The 20,015-nt window shown below is 36.2% G+C and overlaps 2 protein-coding genes across 3 annotated transcripts in view; both read left to right on the top strand.

Moving 5' to 3' along the window:
* LOC131432073 (cadherin-related tumor suppressor) overlaps positions 1–20,015 on the top strand; it is a 317,261-nt gene that overhangs the window by 188,047 nt on the left and 109,199 nt on the right. The window lies entirely within an intron of this gene.
* LOC131432074 (uncharacterized) lies at positions 4,658–9,578 on the top strand. Of its 2 annotated transcripts, none has more exons than XM_058598125.1 (2): positions 4,658–5,276; positions 5,378–9,578. In XM_058598125.1, the coding sequence occupies exon 2, from the start codon at positions 5,388–5,390 to the stop codon at positions 7,674–7,676; it is 2,289 nt and encodes a 762-aa protein (XP_058454108.1). In that variant the 5' UTR covers positions 4,658–5,276; positions 5,378–5,387; the 3' UTR covers positions 7,677–9,578. The 2 variants fall into 2 exon arrangements, with proteins under 2 accessions (XP_058454108.1, XP_058454107.1); XM_058598124.1 differs by having other exon boundaries at positions 4,658–5,300.

Genomic DNA, 20,015 nt, shown 5'->3' with positions numbered 1-20,015 from the left:
GCTTTTCGATCTCGAGTGATACAAGTTGCTATTTCAACATTTTGCACTCAAGGATATTGATGTGAGGTGGAAGATATCGTCTCAGTGATAATACATTCAATAATGCAACGAACGTAATAAATGGAATGCGATTCTTCAATAATGTGTATGGTAAAAATCGCATTCTTAAAGCAAAATTTACACGATATGCTTACGAAGCGAAGTCTGACAATAAAAGAAACGAAGAAGCTTTGGGATTCCATCCGTGGTGATAAGAAAGTGTTCTAATAGTTAGTTGGTTCCACTATCCAACATTTTCAATAGTTCTACACTACCGTAGAATTGTTGCTTTGTGCGCTGCATCGAAGCTGTTTGAAATTATAGTTCTGGATTTCATAACACATAGTTGCTCTGACTACATATCAGAGACTCAGCTTGGATCCATGTCAAAGCTTTCAACTTCCCCTGCTGCGTTCGACGAAATCAATCATCACATAACGATCTCCAAGTTAAAGAGACTTGGATTAAACGGATAATTTTTTATTTGACTTCGATCATATCTAACTGGTAATGAAATGATGTGAAAATAGTAAAACCTCGCCATGTGCTGTTACATCTGGAGTTCCTCAAGGAAGTATCCTTGGACCGTTCATAATTTTATTGTATCTCAACGATCTAAATTTTTCGATCAAGTGTATGAAACTATCGTTCGCCGATGACTTTAATATTTCATATTTCAAAATGGTTTAAATTCCACTAAATGCTCCGTCGTCTCTTTTTGTAGCAAAAAGTCTGTACTCAAGTTCGACTATAATATGCCACAAACTGTTCTCGAACGCGCATCGTCTGTTAAGGACCTGAGTGTTCTTGAAACCAAGTTAATTTTTTAAAGAGCACATAGAGCTTTCAATTGTTGACATTCGACGTCGTAGTTTACCTATTTTTTTCTTCGGATTCCCTATGTTAGAACTAATTATGGGTATAACGAGCTCATTGCTAGCATGTGCCGCATATTTAACAAATGTTTCAATTCTTTCGACTTTCATTTATCTCGTAATGTTATCAAGAAATCGTTTCTTATGTAACTGTCTCATTAGATTTAGTGATTAAAGACTGTCCCAGAAAGTATGGACGCACTTTGATTTCGCTGTAAATAATTCACAAGTGTTAGATATTCAAATTTTATTCGATATACTGATAATAATAGACTTTGTAGGCCATTGTAGACTAGCTGGAGCACCTTCTTGCGAACGTTCCTCATTAAATTCCGTACAGACTTCTTGGCAACAAGTTTTGACACTTTTTTCCAATCTTTCGAACTGTTGAATGGTTTCGGCTGCCGAGACATGTTTCCCAAGACGTGCCTTCGTTAATGCCCAAAATTCCTCAATTGATCGAAGTTGTGGGTAATTTGGTGGATTCATGACTTTTGGGACGAAAGTGACATTTTTGGTAGTATACCATTCTACCGTTGATTTCGAGTAGTGGCAAAAAGCAAGATCTAGCCAGAAGACAACAGGATCCTTGTGGCTTCGAATTATGGGTAGAAGTCGTTTTTGTAAACATTTCTTGATGTATATTTCGCTGCTGTTCATTGAAGCATTGGTGATGAAGGGTTTCGAAATCTAACCGCAGCTACAAATTGCTTGCCAGACCATAGCTTTCTTACCAAATTTTTCGACTTCAATCGATGTCTCGGACTGGTTTAACACTTGCTCTTCTCGCACCGTGTAATATTGTGGTATCGGCAAAGATTTGTAATCGAGTTTCACGTAGGTTTCGTCGTCCATGATTATGCTGTTCAAATTTCCAGCAAGAATCGTATTGTACAGCTTTCGAACCCTCGGCATGATCGATGCTTCTTGTTTCGGACTACGTTTTGGTTGTTTCTGCTTCTTATAGGTTCGAAGATTCAAACAATCTTTAGCACGAAGAACATTTGACTTCGAAGTGCCCACTTTTTTGGCCACATCTCGAACTGAAACCTCCTTCTTTTGCTCGAACGCCTTCAGTATACGTTTATCCAACTGAGGGTTAGCAGGACCTTTTTTCGACCCGTTTTCGGTTTATCCTCAAAGGTGTTATCTTCACCGAACTTCCTGATTGCATTTCGCACGGCTTTTTCACTTACTCCTTCCATTTTTGCTATCTTTCTCAGTGACAGTCCGCGTTCTGTGCACCATTTGTACACAATTTTTCGACGTTGTTATGCTGAAAGTCCACGCATTTCGAAACAAACTAATGAAAACGAATAAACAACTGCACAAGTGGTTAGAGAAGAGTGAAAACAACAGGACGCAGCCATAAAAATTGACCATTGTGAAATGGCAGCGGTTTTTAGTTGCGTCCATACTTTCTGGGACAGTCTTTATAGAAGCACTAGATTTAAGGAAATGTATCCTTTGGATGACTTTGATCTATTGATGCAAAAGATGAGGAGGTTTTATGCCTGCTGGAGAACAAGTTTGACAGAAACTAATTTCAGTGGGCTTTTCCCTGATCCAAATAAAAGAATATAAGACGAGGAGGAAAAGAAAGACATTCAGAGTAAAATCTGACAACAGATGAAGGCGCTATTATAATTGAAACTGAAATTAAAAAGAGTGAATCAGATCATCCTGATGTGGTCTACCTTAAAATTCTTTTTTCCAAGAAGGAAATGTTTGCCGAGCTAAAAGATGTCGAAGCAAAAAAAATATTTTCGATGAAATCTACGAAAAAAATTTCTGCAAGAAGAAATCAATATAGGAATGTGTTTGTTGCTAATCAAATGTGTCAGTGGAAGTAAGCTGAAACTGAGATAATTTTTCTCGAGCAATTTTAAGGAAAACCGAAGAGTTCTAGACTAAGACACTTTTCTTGAATTGCAATTTTAAGCAGAATGAACTGATTGGTATATTTTTGAACCACATGGAAGATTTATTGATTAAAATCAGGAAAAGAAGCACCGGAATTTATTTTTACGCACATATTGTTGACATTAGTCTTGCTCCTTAACTAAGGGCATCGAAAAAGATGGATAATAAAAATGAAATCGTTTTCATGGGGTTTCTCGAAGTGGCGTGCTGTATGCAGACTTATTTATTGTGTTCATATGACAAACTTATGCAGATTTTTAAATTATATTTAAGTGAATATTCAAGTACTGCATAAAAATAGTTGTCTAACGCTTCACTCGAATATCGCGCGTTTTAGTTTTCAGCTTCGCGCGGATTTCGCGCGGTTTTCGCGCGTTTTGATTTTGAAATTTTTCGTAACAACCCTGCAGTCGGGAAACGCTCCGAATATTGCCTTTACATTTAGCAGTGGCAGGTTTTCTACCGGCAGCTTAGTGGTTCTGAATCATGAAAAAATCATCATTTTTGAGATTTTTTTTCAGAATTATCGTGCACCAAAATAAATTCAAATGTTTTGCGTGATAAAAAGCATCATTCTAACAACATGTTGTAATTTTCTCGTGGAAAAATATTGAGAAATAAGCCGGTGAAGAGATATTTTTGGAGGACGCTACCTAAAAAATCATGATTTGCGGTGTCCACTGTATCTCAGCGCAGACTAATCAGAAGTGATTGATTCATTCACCGCAGCATAGTTAGAGTTTATGTTTTTCTAGGCCCCAACGTTTCTGTTTGATTTTTTTTTAGTTTTTTCAACTTTTGGTGGTTGTTCAAAGTGAAAACTAGCTGTAAAACCTCCCCAAAGTACCACACAACGGAAAGGAAAACGATGGGGTCTGATTTTTCATATGTAGAAAGTGTGTGTAAAATTTGAAAAAAAATGGTTCAGTAGTTTTTTTAATGACGATGGACTCAAGGGTGTCTAACATTTTCAAAAAATCAATTTTTTTCTTTTCTAATTTGTTATAATGAAATATTTCAAGAATGTTTTGTCAAATTTGTAAGTCAATCGAAGTAGAAATCTGGGGCCTGTGTGCCGATCTCTCACTTCTTCGCAGTATGAGATAAGCAAAGATTAAGATCCATAACTACAGTTCGCTTTCACATCTCATCCAAGTCAGTCGATAAAACAAAACCGCTTACGTTCGGGACAGAAGAAACCAAGTACAGTATTGTGTAGTGAACAATAGAACGACCTCAAAATGAGTGAACCAAACGAACAAAAGCTACCACCAACACGAAAGAATACAATTGTTGTTGACTTCAGACAGTGCAAAATTCGACCTTCGATACGAGAACTTGAAGGTTTGCTTAAGGAGCAAATGCATCTTGACATTAAACGTGTGCATTAACTTCAATGCAATAAGACAAATAATGTTGTTTAATTCAATTCGCAAAAGACAATAACAATGTGCACTATGTGGAGCACGAGAACATTAAGTACAACATTCCAGTATACCAACCAACCAGCAACTGCAAACAATGTACAACAAGACGCATCTACAGCAACTAGCAACGAAAAGAAGACGGAAATCGACAACAATACCATCGATGCGGCAATGGATGACGAGGCGAACCACGAACGAAGTGCCTCTCAATCCTCGCAGGAGGGAAATGGAAGCTCCTCTCCCCCTAGAAAAAGGGTGACAACGAGATCTAACTCAAAAAAAAAAAATTATTTAAAAAATCGGCTCAATCGGTCACGTAAAGCTTGTACGAAAATAGGCCTGAATAGAAATATCTTTTTAATAAAAAAAAGGTCCATAACATGCTGAGTTTTGTTCCGATAGGCATGAAAATTTCACAGAATATTTTTGAAATGTTTTACTATGAGAAAATACAAAGAAAATAATAAATGATTTTTCAAAAGTGTTAGACCCTACCCGCCCCTTAACAGAATGATGTTGACAATAGTTCAATAGTCCCACGTCAACAATTGGCAACAACTTGATTGCGTATGATAGTTTTTAGTAACCAATGTCTGGCATACTTTCATGTCGCAAAAGAATTTCATAGAAACGTGTTATTGTGATTACTTCTTATCTGAACGCAGGTGTGACAATCGGTGTTTAATTACCTTTATCATATCGATAACGACCAGTCTACTTTCGAGATAACAGCTCAAAATGTTCGTCCATTATTGATTGTCGCCATTATTGATTCGGCTCATGCCCAAAGAAAACGTTCATTACTGTTTTGCGGTTCACTAATGTGATTTTTAAATTGGACCAAGTGTTTCAAATCATATCATTTCAAACGGATTCTTGGAAAAATCAGCATTAAGGTAGAAAACGTTATAGTACTAATGAGGGACACGTTGTATTTCTGAATATACACAGATTCAGGCTTTAGAAAAGGAAACTGCAATTTAAACGCGAGTGAAATTAAAAGAAGATCGAGGTAACTAATATTAGGATACCTTGAGTGAGTCATCCGTGAATTTCATAATCAATTTCCTGTTGAATCGTGATTATAACTTTGAACGAATGCTATCCTTTTAGCTGTATCAGAATGGCCGAAGACAACACAAAATATAAGAAGACCGGTAAACTGGGAGGAGCTCGTCACGGTGACTCGTTCCAGGTGCATTTATTAATGCTTATTTATCAAGGAGCTGCTCGTGATAAAAGTTTTACAAATTTCCGCTTAGCAACCGAGTGGGAAGTTGCGGAAAAATTTGACGATGTAGTTCTGGTGTGGAAAACAGATGAAGGTAAAACTCAAAATTATTTATTCATCCAAGCCAAACACAAGCAGTCTTCGGAAATCAACGAGAAACATTTTTTCCCTGTGAAGGATGACGAGAAGGTAAATGGAGCTTTTTCGATGTACAAATATTTGCAATCGTTTTATGACATTATGAACAACAGTGAGTTCAATAATGGGAACCTTGATTTTGTGATTTACACGAATGCAAAATTAAATAATAGTTCAGGGTGGTTCATCGAAGCTGGTATCCAACCTACAAGTGCTCTGAATTTGCTAGGAGGCAGCGGAGAGTTTTTTAAGGTACAAAACACCGATGAACGCATAAAGACTTTATTAGATTTTAGCAACAAAGCTTTCCACGATTTACTAGAAGAGATAGAAAATGCCTTTGGAGATAGCAAGAAAAAAGAGAAAAATGATGGAGTTGAAAATGGAGAAGATAAGTTTCAAACAGATTTAATTAAAAAGTACAGCACTGAATTGAACAATAAAGTGCTTTTTGTTAAAAAAGGTGCGGTTCGATTTACTGCTAGATTCAAAAAGTATGAAAATTTGAGTCCCTTAGAACTAAAACTATATGAGCATTTCTCGAAGGAAGACAAAATGCAAACTATGAAGAGTACAAATAAGCAACTGATTGAAGCGTTAACTTCTAAAAACCAATCAAAGAGTAGACTTCGATATTTTGAAAAAATAGATGTTGAGAAGTTTTTTGAAAAATGTATCATTGCCACTAGTCAGCCAAACAACGAAGAACTTGAAAAACACGTAATAGAAAAATTCAAGGGGACACAGAAGTCCGTCTCAGATGAATATTATGCCGATCTGATGTACGCAGGTTTACGTAAAATTATCAACAATTGGTTGGATTTCATGCAAGATAAACTTTGTCCTTTTTTAACGATTACCGAATTGACAAACCACTCAAACGACGTTATTCGTACTATTGCAAAGTCAAAGTTAGAAGGTCAGACACAAATTTTCGAATGCGTGATGGAAAACTTTCGCATCAAATTTGCAAGTTGCAGTCCTCTAGGAAATTTGATTGCCTTTAATTTTCCTATGGTTGTTTATAAATGTACCGAGGAAGGGCTTCTAACTTATCTTAAAATGTATCAGATTTTTCATGACCATAAACAAATCTATCACTATTTGAAACTAACAGATTTGCCTCACTTTGAGAAAGAAATAAATAGTTTGAAAGACTCAAATTCGGATGTTTATATTTTACTGGACGATAATTGTCCAGAATCTAAGGTCTCATATGACTTTATCCAATCAGATTCGATTAGTAATAAAATCAAACTTATTTTTTTAACCACCACTGAGGATCGCACCAAAAATTTCTTCAGAAATCAACCTTTTTATTCGATTGAAGATTCAAAAGACAACATGAAACTGTTGAGCAAAGATAGTCAAGATAAACTTTCACAAAAGTCAGTGGCATTTCAAGGTGTTGAACTTACTTTGCATGAACTTTTTCCGACTAAAAATCTTCATGCTCTCATAAGTGACGAAATAGTCGAAAAGTTGATACAACAAAAACGTATTGAAATTGGAGTTGCTTCACCTGAATTGAAACTTGGTTGTTATATCGCACAAACTATTAGTAATTCACCAAGCGATGGCTTATGGGCTCGAAAAGCCGAGAAAATCTATGGCGAGGAGGATTTTCTCAATCATTCAACTCAATTTAAAACGATTCTGCTGTCCTCTTTACCAGGTATGGGGAAAACTACTCTTTGGATGAAATTAGCTCAAGTTGTAAAAAAATTGAATCCTACTAATTGGATCCTGTTCATTCGACTGACTGATTGTGCGAAAAAACTAGAAGACCCAAACGAACTAACGAATTTAGAAGACGCAATTAATCTGCTCTGTGTAATTCTGTCGATAGAATCTGACTTTGAACGTAAACTATTTTCGAAATGGCTCCAGGAAACAGAGCATAAAATTACCATCTTTTTCGATGGTTACGATGAACTGCCTATGAAAGTAATGGAGAAAGCTATTTCATTATTTCGTATGCTCCAAAAAGTGCAGATTTTTATCAGTACACGATCCCACCAACAGGAAGTTTTGGAAAGGTAATAAAAGTGAAGACATTTTACTTGCAACCGATCAGCGAAAGTGACCAAATAGTTCTTTTGAAACATCTTCTCAAAGTTTCGGATAATCTTGATACGATAAATGCATTTGTAGAGAAACTGATTAAAAGCGAACCGATGAAGGCCCTTACAACAACTGCTGGCACTCCTTTAATTATCAACATGCTAGCCGAAATCTATAAATCTTATGTGAATGAACTGTGCAAACCAAATGAAAACACTCCTTTGCAATCCTTCAATGCAGAAAACTTGAACTTTGTGGAACTATTTGAAAACTTTGAGTACCATTCATTCAAACGACAGCATATAGTAAAACATGAATTGGGCGACAGTTTATTGGACAAAGAAAATCTTTTATATGTAAGTTACGTCAAGCTCCACAACTACCTCGGTCTCATGAGTTTAATTGGGAAAGAAGCGATGCACTTGATTGAAAGTGACGAGCAAGAACGCACATCACTGGAGAAACAAGCAAATCGAGTAGACTCTCTAATTATGCCAAAATACTCAAATGGAATTCCGCACTTCATCCATGCCACGATAGCTGAATTCTTCGCTGCAAAGTGTTTGGGTGAGTGTCTGCGTCGTATGAGTTCCGAAACTATGAAACAACATTTTTCCAGGCACGATAAAATTTTCGACTCTAAAAATAATCAGCAAATAGCAGATATTTACGATTTGTACCTAATTGTATTAAGGCACTATCCCTTCGTTCGGAAAATCTTGTTTTTATATGCAAGATCAAATGAGCAGCTTCTGGAAAAATTATTGCATATGTTTTCGTTGGTGTTTCCTTATCCGTTTAAGTTGTATAAAGAAATGATCTGTACAATGTCAAACTGTGATCAACTCTGCAGAACGGAGAAATACTTCCCAAGCACAAATTACCTCTATTCACACACTTACTTTTGGCCAATAGACCCTAACGAGCTACCATTAAATTCTGCTGTTCGGAGTGGTAGTGCCGAATTTGTTAATTTGTTGTTGAACCAAGAAGGATTAATATATTCTAGATATAATTACGTAGAAACTGCATTAGATATAGCTTTGAAACTTGGTGACGCCAAAATTGTCAAGCTTCTTCTGGGCAAATCAGCCACTATAGGAACGATTTCAATGTCTGGTATTCTTCTGCGGTTTAATGAATGCGCCCAACTGTTTTTAGACCGAGGAAACCCTGGATGTATTGAGAAAGCTATTGGCATAGATCGGTCTCCCTACATAGGTAGTTACATGTTTGCTCTAGCATTGAAAAATTTAACACTGTCCAAAAGAATTACTTCAAATGCCGTTATTTCTCATAATAATTATAGAAGCAAATCGTTGAAGTTTTTGATAAATGAAAACGATGATTCTATACGTAATTTAATCGAAGGGTTGCTACAAAATATGAGAGTCTTGCTCGAGGGAGGTGCTAAAGTCGATAATTATGCATTTAGTATTGCCATTTTATTAGGAAATCCAGCAACAAAGCAATGTATAGAGTTGCTACTTGAATACGCGGTTGATCCAAAAGAGGTCTACAATGCATTGCATTCGGCTGTTTTCTTTAATAACCCCGACTGTGTCGACATGCTTATTCAAAGAGGTTTTCCGGTTATGGCAAAGAATGAATACGGTAAAATCCCTCTTCATTTTGCCATTGAGAAGAACGCTAAGAAGGTTATCGAAATATTGCTAGAACATAAAAAAATAAATGAAATGTTGCTCACTTCGGATAACTTTGGACGAACTGCTTTACATATGGTCGCAATCTCTGATAATTACGAGCTTCTGAACATTCTTATTGAACACGGTTTATCGGTAATGGCAAAAGATGAAGATGGTAGAATCCCTCTTCATATCGCCATTGAAAACAACGCTAAGAAGGTTGTCGAAATATTGCTAAAACATGAACAAGCAACAGAAATGTTGCTCACTTCGGATAAAAATGAACGAACTGCTTTACATTTGGCCGCATTCTTTGATAATTACGAGATCGTGAACATTCTAATTGAACGCGATTCATCGGTAATGGTAAAGGATGAACAAGGTAAAATCCCTCTTCATATCGCCATTGAAAACAACGCTAAGAAGGTTGTCGAAATATTACTAAAACATGAATAAGCAACAGAAATGTTGCGCACTTCTCTTAGAAATGGACATACTGCTTTACATTTTGCCGCAATCCTTGATAATTACGAGCTCGTGAACATTCTAATTGAACGCGGTTCATCGGTAATGGCAAAGGATATAACTGGTAAAATCCTTCTTCATTTCGCCATTAAAAATAACGCAAAGAAGGTAATCGAAATATTGCTAGAACATAAAAAAATAAATGAAATGCTGCTCACTTCGGATGGATGTGGACGAACTGCTTTTCATTTGGCCGCAATCTCTGATAATTATGAACTCGTGAACATTCTTATTGAACGCGGTTCATCGGTAATGGCAAAGGATATAAATGGTAAAATCCCTCTTCATTTCGCCATTGAAAAGAACGCTAAGAAGATTGTCGAAATATTGCTAAAGCATGAAAAAGCAACAGAAATGTTGCGCACTTCTGTTAAAAATGGACATACTGCTTTACATTTTGCCGCATTCTATGATAATTACGAGCTCGTGAACATTCTAATTGAACGCGGTTCATCGGTAATGGCAAAGGATATAACTGGTAAAATCCTTCTTCATTTCGCCATTAAAAATAACGCAAAGAAGGTAATCGAAATATTGCTAGAACATAAAAAAATAAATGAAATGCTGCTCACTTCGGATGGATGTGGACGAACTGCTTTTCATTTGGCCGCAATCTCTGATAATTATGAACTCGTGAACATTCTTATTGAACGCGGTTCATCGGTAATGGCAAAGGATATAAATGGTAAAATCCCTCTTCATTTCGCCATTGAAAAGAACGCTAAGAAGATTGTCGAAATATTGCTAAAGCATGAAAAAGCAACAGAAATGTTGCGCACTTCTGTTAAAAATGGACATACTGCTTTACATTTTGCCGCATTCTATGATAATTACGAGCTCGTGAACATTCTAATTGAACGCGGTTCATCGGTAATGGCAAAGGATATAACTGGTAAAATCCTTCTTCATTTCGCCATTAAAAATAACGCAAAGAAGGTAATCGAAATATTGCTAGAACATAAAAAAATAAATGAAATGCTGCTCACTTCGGATGGATGTGGACGAACTGCTTTTCATTTGGCCGCAATCTCTGATAATTATGAACTCGTGAACATTCTTATTGAACGCGGTTCATCGGTAATGGCAAAGGATATAAATGGTAAAATCCCTCTTCATTTCGCCATTGAAAAGAACGCTAAGAAGATTGTCGAAATATTGCTAAAGCATGAAAAAGCAACAGAAATGTTGCGCACTTCTGTTAAAAATGGACATACTGCTTTACATTTTGCCGCATTCTATGATAATTACGAGCTCGTGAACATTCTAATTGAACGCGGTTCATCGGTGATGGCAAAGGATGAAAATGGTAGAATCCCTCTTCATTGGGCTTTTATTGAAATCAGTTGGAATGTAGTCCAAATATTGCTGGAACACGAGCAGGCATCCAACATGTTAATCACCCGAGACAAAGACGGGTGCACTCCTTCACAACATGCCAAACTCGATAAGTACTACTATTTTATAAGATGTATTAAAGCCTTCACTGATGTACATAATCAAGACACTTCTGAAAATATAGCGAACAAGTTGTACGAACTGTTTAATCAATGTGGACTGACAGAAAAGCTGAACAACTTCGATTCAAAAAAACGTGAAGATTTTTGCAACAATGTGTGTTATTGGTTATATCACGACGGTTATAAAACTATAGCAAATTTGTTATTCAAAAAAATTTGGCCGGAAGCTGCAACCCTTCAGAATTTGTGAAAACTTGTTTTTTTTCCTTCGCAATGTAGTGGATTTTTTTTCGTCAGAGAGCGAATCGAGTCCATTGAACAGTAAAGTCGGATATCACATTTGGAAACATTTACTTTTTGTCAGGAAATTATCTGTGTAGCGAATGTACCATTTTCTCTATTTTGCTCAGGCGATAGGTGCCAATAAGCCAACAGCAAAGTTCAATATAAATATAAACTAGAAATATCCTTAAATAGTACATAGTCCGAAGTAGCATTTCTACACTGAATTTTAGACCGGATGCACCTTTACGATTTGCAATAAAAACACTATAGATAAGAATTAATAAAAATGTGTTATTTTTTAATCCTCTACCGGTTTATTATTTGAATTTATAGCAGAAAGTAGAAGAAAATAATAGATTAGGTAAAATGTGTATGTAAAAATGTAAGATGAACAATAAAATTCAACCTGGTTTATTTACGCAATTGTTTGCTGTTGACGTTCACCAACGAATGCCTTTTACTCGAATTTTTCAAAACTTCAGACTATTCTTGCATTCAGATCTCTGATTGCTTTGTGTTTGTAACGATGGCCTTGGCGGATTTCACACTGATGCTCGAATAATCAACATATTATTGGAAATTGATGTAATTTGTACCCAGACTGAACATCTCAACAAGCGGATATCCACCATTGCCGGCCGTTCCCATCTCCATCGTTCACAGAGATAAAGGATGAACAGAAGAGAAAACGTTAATGCTTTACCTACTCTTCGGAAGGACGACGACTCATCATTCTTTTCCATAGGTATCGCGGAATTGGAGATTTTAGGTAGGTAGGATTCGCTCTAAGCTAACGATACGACCATGGGATACGATGGAACTAAGAATGAAAAGTTGTTTTAGGTTTGATCAAATCCAACGAGAAAAATAGTTTGGAAAAAAAAACGACTTACAGGTCCACAATATTTTACTGTCGTCGTTGGGGAGGATGTGAGCGATGCGGACAGGTCGATTCAAGTGGAGAAATTCGGTCGAAAGGTACTGGTATGGCAAGCAATATGTTCCTGCGGTTTGAAGTCAACCATTTTCTCCACTACCGGAACTATAAATGCAGCCATTTATCGATCTGAGTGTCTCCAGAAGAGATTGCTGCCTTTATATAAGAAGCATAGCACACCTCCACTGTTTAGGCCGGATTTAGCGTCGCCTCACTATGCCATAACCATTCTCAATTGTCTTGTGGAAAAGGGTATTAAAAAAAATTGGGCTCAAGCGTCCAAAACATGCGATGCAACACTTGTCCGGAACTTGATGAAGAGTGTTCGATCAAAAGTTCGAGAATTCGTGAAGGAATAACTCATCCGGTTTTCATAATGCTCAAGTTTAACCTCGTACAACAATGGATCAATTTTTAGTTTGAATAAAATAAAGTCAGAAATAGAGAGGATTCGGGGCGAAACGGAAATTATAGTAAATTTGGCGACTATTCATAATACCATCCATCGATTTTACGATAATTTTTGCATAAGAAATAACCACTTTGAAAATATTAACTTTGATTTCTTTGCAACTATTCAGTAAAGTCGCGATTCTGATTCTTGTTTCCCTCACTGTTCGTTGTTCAAGACTTGAAATGGAAGGCTAGAGCATTTGGAAGTGGTATTGAAATTGAATAGAACGAACATGGAAACAGTTATCTTTGATTTCATTGCCTGAAATTTAGGAACTGAAAATCAACCGATAACTATTAGTAAATCAGTATCAACAATGCAATAAAGATAGAATCATTTTGCAGAAAAGGTAATTTCACTGAAAAGTTGTTTCACCGAATGAGCCATTTCCCGCACGCAAACTCCATTTTCAGAGTATTTTTCTTCAAGTAATAAATGAAAACTCAATTATAAGTATATAATATGATTCGGTGAAAAGACACGTTCTGCAGAATGCCTCATTCGGCGAATCAGCTTTCGCCGATATGACTATGAGTTTTCCACTGTCAAGTGGATGTGCACAAACTAGGATCATTTCGTTGAAAGAGGTTTCGACTTTCATTGCTTTAGCTTTCGATAAAAATACACTGAAAAAAATCAGTTTGGACAAGGAAAGGTTTATTTTTTTAAATAACTCCTTTTCCTTAACGGTGTCTAACTTAAATCAGTGTTGGAACCAAATTTCATCCAAATCTAAAGTGGGCTTTTTACAAATTGATCTTAAATATTGTATTCATATGAACAGCTGAAGGCAAAAATCGGATAAGTGAAACTTAGGTTGTAGAACCTGTTAAGGTATTTTTGAATGCAAAACTTTCATAGTAAATTTGAGAGCAACACCTGGATACGGATTTTGCAATGCAAGAATCGCTCAAAAACATATTTTTGCAAGAACCGAATAAAATATCTTTGAATGCAAAAACCGGACAAAAGTTTAACCGTTTCTACCAAAACAAATCTTTCTATCCGGCATACAAAACTTCTACCGACTGCCACTCTAGGAATGCAGCATGGATCAGGTTGCCCGTAATAAACCAGTAAACCATGCCTCATCCACAGTGGCAGTCGGTAAAAATTTTGAATGCAAAAACCGGATAGAAATATTTGTTTTGGAAGAACTGGTTAAGTTCTTGTTCGGATTTCGAATTCAAATTGTTTTTGTCCGGTTCTTGCAAAAAAATATGTTTTCAATTGTTTCTTGCTTTGCAAAATCTTAGTCCGGTTGTTGCTCTCAATCTTTTAATCCCGTTTTTGCTTTCTAATATTTTTAAACGGGTTACTTAAATTAAGTTGCACTTCTCCGATATTTACATTCAATTGTTCATATTCTCATACACATTACCGTGGAATTCTCTCAAATACTGATCTATGATTTTATTTGGGAGCTAAATGAACTTGTTGTGGTTTTTGCGTTGTCGCTTATACGACAGTTTTGAATTCAATAAAATATTCTAGATATCAACGTTCTATATGTGGAAAGTAAAAATTCAAACAAGTTTATCGAAGGAAACACGTATAAAAACTCTTCGGTTCTCTTTTAAGTTATTTCTGTCTTCTAAGACTCTAATCTTATTTCACTCTTAAGTCTTTAATGTTTCTCTCATCAGTTCCAAGTCTCTAAGTATGACATTCCGATCTTGTTATTTTAACAACCACATGTTTTAAACTAAAATGCGTAAATGAAATTTGCGTTATTTCATCCATTGCGTTATCCACACGCAAAAGCGTCATCCAAAAATCGCGCTTGAAAAATCTAAATTTGTATTTAGAATTCTCATAAACAAAGCAAACTTTGACGGGAACGAAATACGTTGATGACCGACACACACGCCTACTGCGATCGTTCCTCGGTTTCAGGTAGAGACACAATTATGAATAACGAAACTGTGTTGAATTCGCGCTTAGCAATGGGGATGCGAGATGCGAGCAAACCCGATATAAAAACCAGGTTCGATACTGACTCGATTTTCAGTCCAGTAACGATGAAACTAGGTTCGAAACTGGTTTCAAACAAACGGTTTGACAGAAGTTAGGGTTGAAATTACCAAGCAAGTGCTACATTTCCATTGTAAAGTACAGAGAATATCATCTATTATTTAGGATCTGCTACTTACAATCCTCTAAATTCGAAATCTGCTACACCATTACGTTATCTAATTGATTGTCATTGATGTGAATGCAACGAACATTGTGACATTTGAGGTCGCTTCTGTCCTGTTGAAGTTTTACCCCATAGATCAGGTAGCTTAATGAGATGACAGATTATCTCAAAATAGTCGTAATTTATCAAGATGCACAAAATGCTGCATAGCAATAGTATTTAAATCCCCGTCAAACATGATTATGCACTTATATTGAAACACACATATTTCATAATATTCCACTAATTGATGGTTTGTTCACGCTTAGAGGGCGATGAACTGACAGTTGTGACATGATTGACTCACCTACGAGCTAACTGTAACTTGTATAAAAATTGTAAAAGTATTTTGGACCCCATCGAAGCAACCATTAGTCATCTAATATTGGTTGACAATAATCAGAAGCCAGTTTCATGGCCTTCTAAAGATAACAAAATATTTCGCCGAATCCCATAGCAACATGCCATTCGCGTGGTGCCAGTCACGATCGCAATCGCTGATGGGCGGGTAACCATTTCATGCCATCCGAATTCATTCGATTTGTCATTTGCCATCAAGATAAGAACTGGACGAAATAACCTAGTGCTGGGGCAGAGAGTGAAGAAAAGCTCATGGGATGTAGGGAAAAAAAGACAACGTCCAAATTTAATTCAAATTTATTGAACTTGAATTTTTTATTCGAAAGTACCTGGCATTTTTTGGCATTGTAACAACTAACAACGAATTCATCTAAGCTAACCCAGATCTTAGCAAGAAACTTTCCGACAGTACCTTAATTGAAAGTGTCGTGAAGCATCGTTCCTTCTAATGTGCTTTCCGGTAAAAATCGAAATTGTACAGATTTATCTTTTTACCGCCCAATACGTGTGCTCCATTCCACATCAGTTAAGCAATCTCGCTGTCACCATCATCAGCCAAGCGTTGGATTGAACACCGCTGCCTGGCCCGTAGGCTGCTGAGTGCAGAGTCCGCCACGGTGTGCCCTCCTCATCTATGGCCGAATCTAAGCAGGCTTGAATTCGTGGTTTCCAAGCAAATTTGATTTTGTTTTCCATCCATGGTAGTTAGGTAGCATTGGGCCGCAGTAAATACAAAATTCTCCTGGTACGAATGGGAGCACGGAGTGGGCCCACCGAAACAAGTAAGCGAGTGAGTGAGTGAGAGAGAGAGAGTTAAAAAACACTCAAGTCATCGATCATTTCCCTTTTTACGGCACTGTCTGACTTGCTTTCTGTGTCTCGCAGGGGAAGTGCTGCCAAAAGTGCAGTGAAAATTTATCAGCAAAGGTTCGAATTTCATGTCATGGAATTTTCCAACCACACAACTTTTCACGTACTTGCACGTAAATTTGCGTCAACTGCGACGCTCGATTTATGTGCATTTTATAAGATGTAAAATCACTTAATATTTTCGAAATGCGTATTTTTTAGGATTTTGTTTCAGTTTTCTGAGATCTCTTGAAATCCAAGATGATAGAAAATGTGATTTCGTAATTGATTCAAGAAAGAAATCAAGCCTTTCGATTAATGTAGAAAATTCAATAAATTTTATAATTTTAGAATGATTTTTTACACTGAAAACAACACAATTGTTTGCTGATCTGTGTTTCAAAACATCCAGTGAAATTTTATTGGTAATACGATTTTTCCGCATAGAAAAAAATAATGGATTCGTTTCCCGGTAATTTTTTCTGAGATCTTTGGCGTTTAGCGTTTCTATTCATCATACTTTTCCCCAATATGTTTTTCGTTTATGCCGACTGGTACGTCATAACGAACAAACTTAAAATAAAGAGTTTAAAAAGCAATGCAGTTTTTTGCGTTGTACAAAATTTTTGGTGTTGAAAAATTTGGAAGACCTTGAGATTTTTTTCACTCTCATCAAGTCCAAGTCTTGTGATTTTTTTCTGAAGTCCTTTTTATTCACGTGTAGTTTATGACAGCCTTCAAACTTTTTTTTCAATTCGCTTAATGCATTAAATGAGAATAGATTACTGATCTTTTGTCAGGCGCGTAACCAGAAAAAATTTCGGGGTGTGTTCTCATAATATAAGGGAGACCGGGGCTAAATCGGACTCTTTTAAGAAGTTGAAAAATAATCCATTAAAACTGGGTTTTACCAAAGTCATCTCTAACGCGTCATCTCCAGGCGCGTTTACAAAGTTAATAGCAGGTTTATAAGATATTTAAACGGTCCGGTCTAGCCCCTGTCTCCCTTAAAACTTAATACAATTAAAGTGGCTCTGGATCAGGAATCCTGGAACCGAATTCTGGAGTCGAATGGTAAAACTAAATTCTAATTTTGAATTTTGAAACTAAAATTGAAAATTGAAATTGAAATTCGAAACTGAATTCTAGAACTGAAATTTGGATCTGGATTGTTGAACTGATCACTGAACCTGTGTTTGGATCTGAATTTTGAAACTGAATTCGAAACCATGATTCTGGTTCGACACAGAATTCTGATGCTGAATCTAGCACTGAACTTTGGTCCTGGATTCTGGCTTGTAGCTAAATTTTAGTTACATAACTCTTGTCCAGGGTTCAATTTACAAATTCGGATCCAGAATTCTGCTCCAAGCTTTCGTTTCTGATTACATTTTTTGAATTGTAGTACTGAGTTTTAGAACTTCTAAACATGGAATACTTTTTGGAATGCATTTCAGAACAAAGTTCTGGAAATAAAACTAAATGACGGAACTGGACCTTAAAATCAATTTCACAATTCAGTTCCAAAATTCAGATTCCAGTACAGAAGTAATTTCCAAAATTTAGTTCCAAAGTCCAGGTCTAGAATCAAAATCCTGATCTCAATTTCAGACTCGGGTTTCGGAATCCAGGCATCGGACCAAGTTCTTAAATTTGGTTCCAGAGCCAGAATTCCGGAACTCAATTCTGTCCTTGGATTTTGGACGAGGAACTAAAATTTAGCTCTGGATTCTGTAAATAAAAAAACATTCCTGCTTTGGACTCTGAAACCGAATTTCAGAATTGGAGTCTGACCCTGGGTTCTGGTCTGAACTGAATGAGTCAACTACGCAGACTAGAATTTCAAAACTTTTAATTATCAAACATTTGAGAAAATTTCTATTACAAGCTCTATTTTCATTTAAGAATATTCTATCACTAATCTCTCACCCATGTGATAAATTTTGAAAAGGCCTAAAGTAAGACGTATTCACGTCAAAACACACTGTGAATTATCTGTTGGCTAGAGAATTTCCAGATTACGATTGTGGTTATTTGAAATATTTCAATAAATTCAGTAATAAATATTGCCTCAAAAAACCGAAGTACTTTTTTACTTCAGTGTAGAGTGCCTTTGGATCGTTTCGCCAAAAACAATATCGTGGAGAACTGTTTTCACCGAATGGGCTATTTCGCTGAAAGCCGTTCTGCCGTCTTTCATTTTCTTGATATAAATTGGAATGCGATTGTAAGGCAATTGTATGATTCAACAAAATTAACGTTGCGGAAAATCGGCGGTCGGAGAAATTGCACCTTGGTGAACTCGAAGCGAATTAGCTTTGATCCCTTTTCTGTTTCAGTGTAAAGAAAGGCTACGCAAGATTTCGTAATGCTTCAGAGATATGCCAGATTGCAATGCTTTTCTCAAGTAGTCGTGTGACTAACTAAGAAAAACACTTTTTCCGCCAAAAATAAATTTCGTTTATCAATGTAATCTCCATCATGAGTAATACATTTATTCCAACGCTTCTCTCTAGCTTATGGAAGGATTTAGACTCAAATTTGACTTCACATTCAGCAATTGCTTATTCATTTGAGTTGAAATTCTTACCGGCGAACTTTTTTTTGGAGATCATCGAATAGCCAGTGGTCACTGGGGGCCAGATCTGGACTATACGGTGGAAGAGGAAGCAGTTCGAAGTGTAATTCGTTCAATCGTTCCCATCGTTCCCATCGACTTGTGAATCGATGCATTGTCTTGGTAAAACAGTGAATTTTTCTTGGCTGTATGAAATCGTTTTTCTTTGATTTTGACATTCAAACTTTCTATTTGCTATTGATTGTTTTCCTTTCTCAAGACAGTCGATGAAGATTATGCCATATATATATATATATATATATATATATATATATATATATATATATATATATATATATATATATATATATATATATATATATATATATATATATATATATATATATATATATATATATATATATATATATATATATATATATATATATATGTGCATCCCAAAATACCTCCCCAGTTGTGTCTTTGGATGCTTCGAACGTGGTTCACCGGCTGCAGTCCACTCGGATGATGATCGTTTTAATTCCGGTGCTTAGTAATGGATCCATGATTTATCCATTGTCACATATCGACGCAGAAAAAAAGAGATTTATTACTTGTAAACATGACTAAACACTGTTCTGAATCATCAACCCGTTGTTGCTTTTGATTGACGTTGAAAAGAGTTTTCTCATGGTCAAATGTTCATGCATAGTTGCACATATGCTGCCTTCTGGTATTTTTGGTATCTTTACGGCCTCAGGTATCTCACGGACTTTCAATTTAAGATTAAATATAACACATGGGCTTAAACGTCCTGAGCCTAACACATAGATGCTGTTAGTTTTATTGCAGGCACTTTTTTCAGTTCATACCAACTTTTAAAAGACAGAGCTGTTAAAATTCCATGATACTCTATTCATTAGTTTGTGAGTTATTGTGCTAAGTATGACGCAATTTTTGTCATTTACAGAACAATGGGAAACAATACCGTTCAAGAGAAGCAATGGCTTGAAAAGTATTATGGAGATTCCACTCCATCAGAGACAACAATAAACCGTTGGTTTGCTGA

This window comes from Malaya genurostris, chromosome 2, assembly GCF_030247185.1.
Source record: "Malaya genurostris strain Urasoe2022 chromosome 2, Malgen_1.1, whole genome shotgun sequence".
Taxonomy (NCBI): domain Eukaryota; kingdom Metazoa; phylum Arthropoda; class Insecta; order Diptera; family Culicidae; genus Malaya; species Malaya genurostris.
The sequence above is the reverse complement of the archived record's forward strand: the minus strand, read 5'-3'. Positions and strand labels throughout refer to the sequence as shown.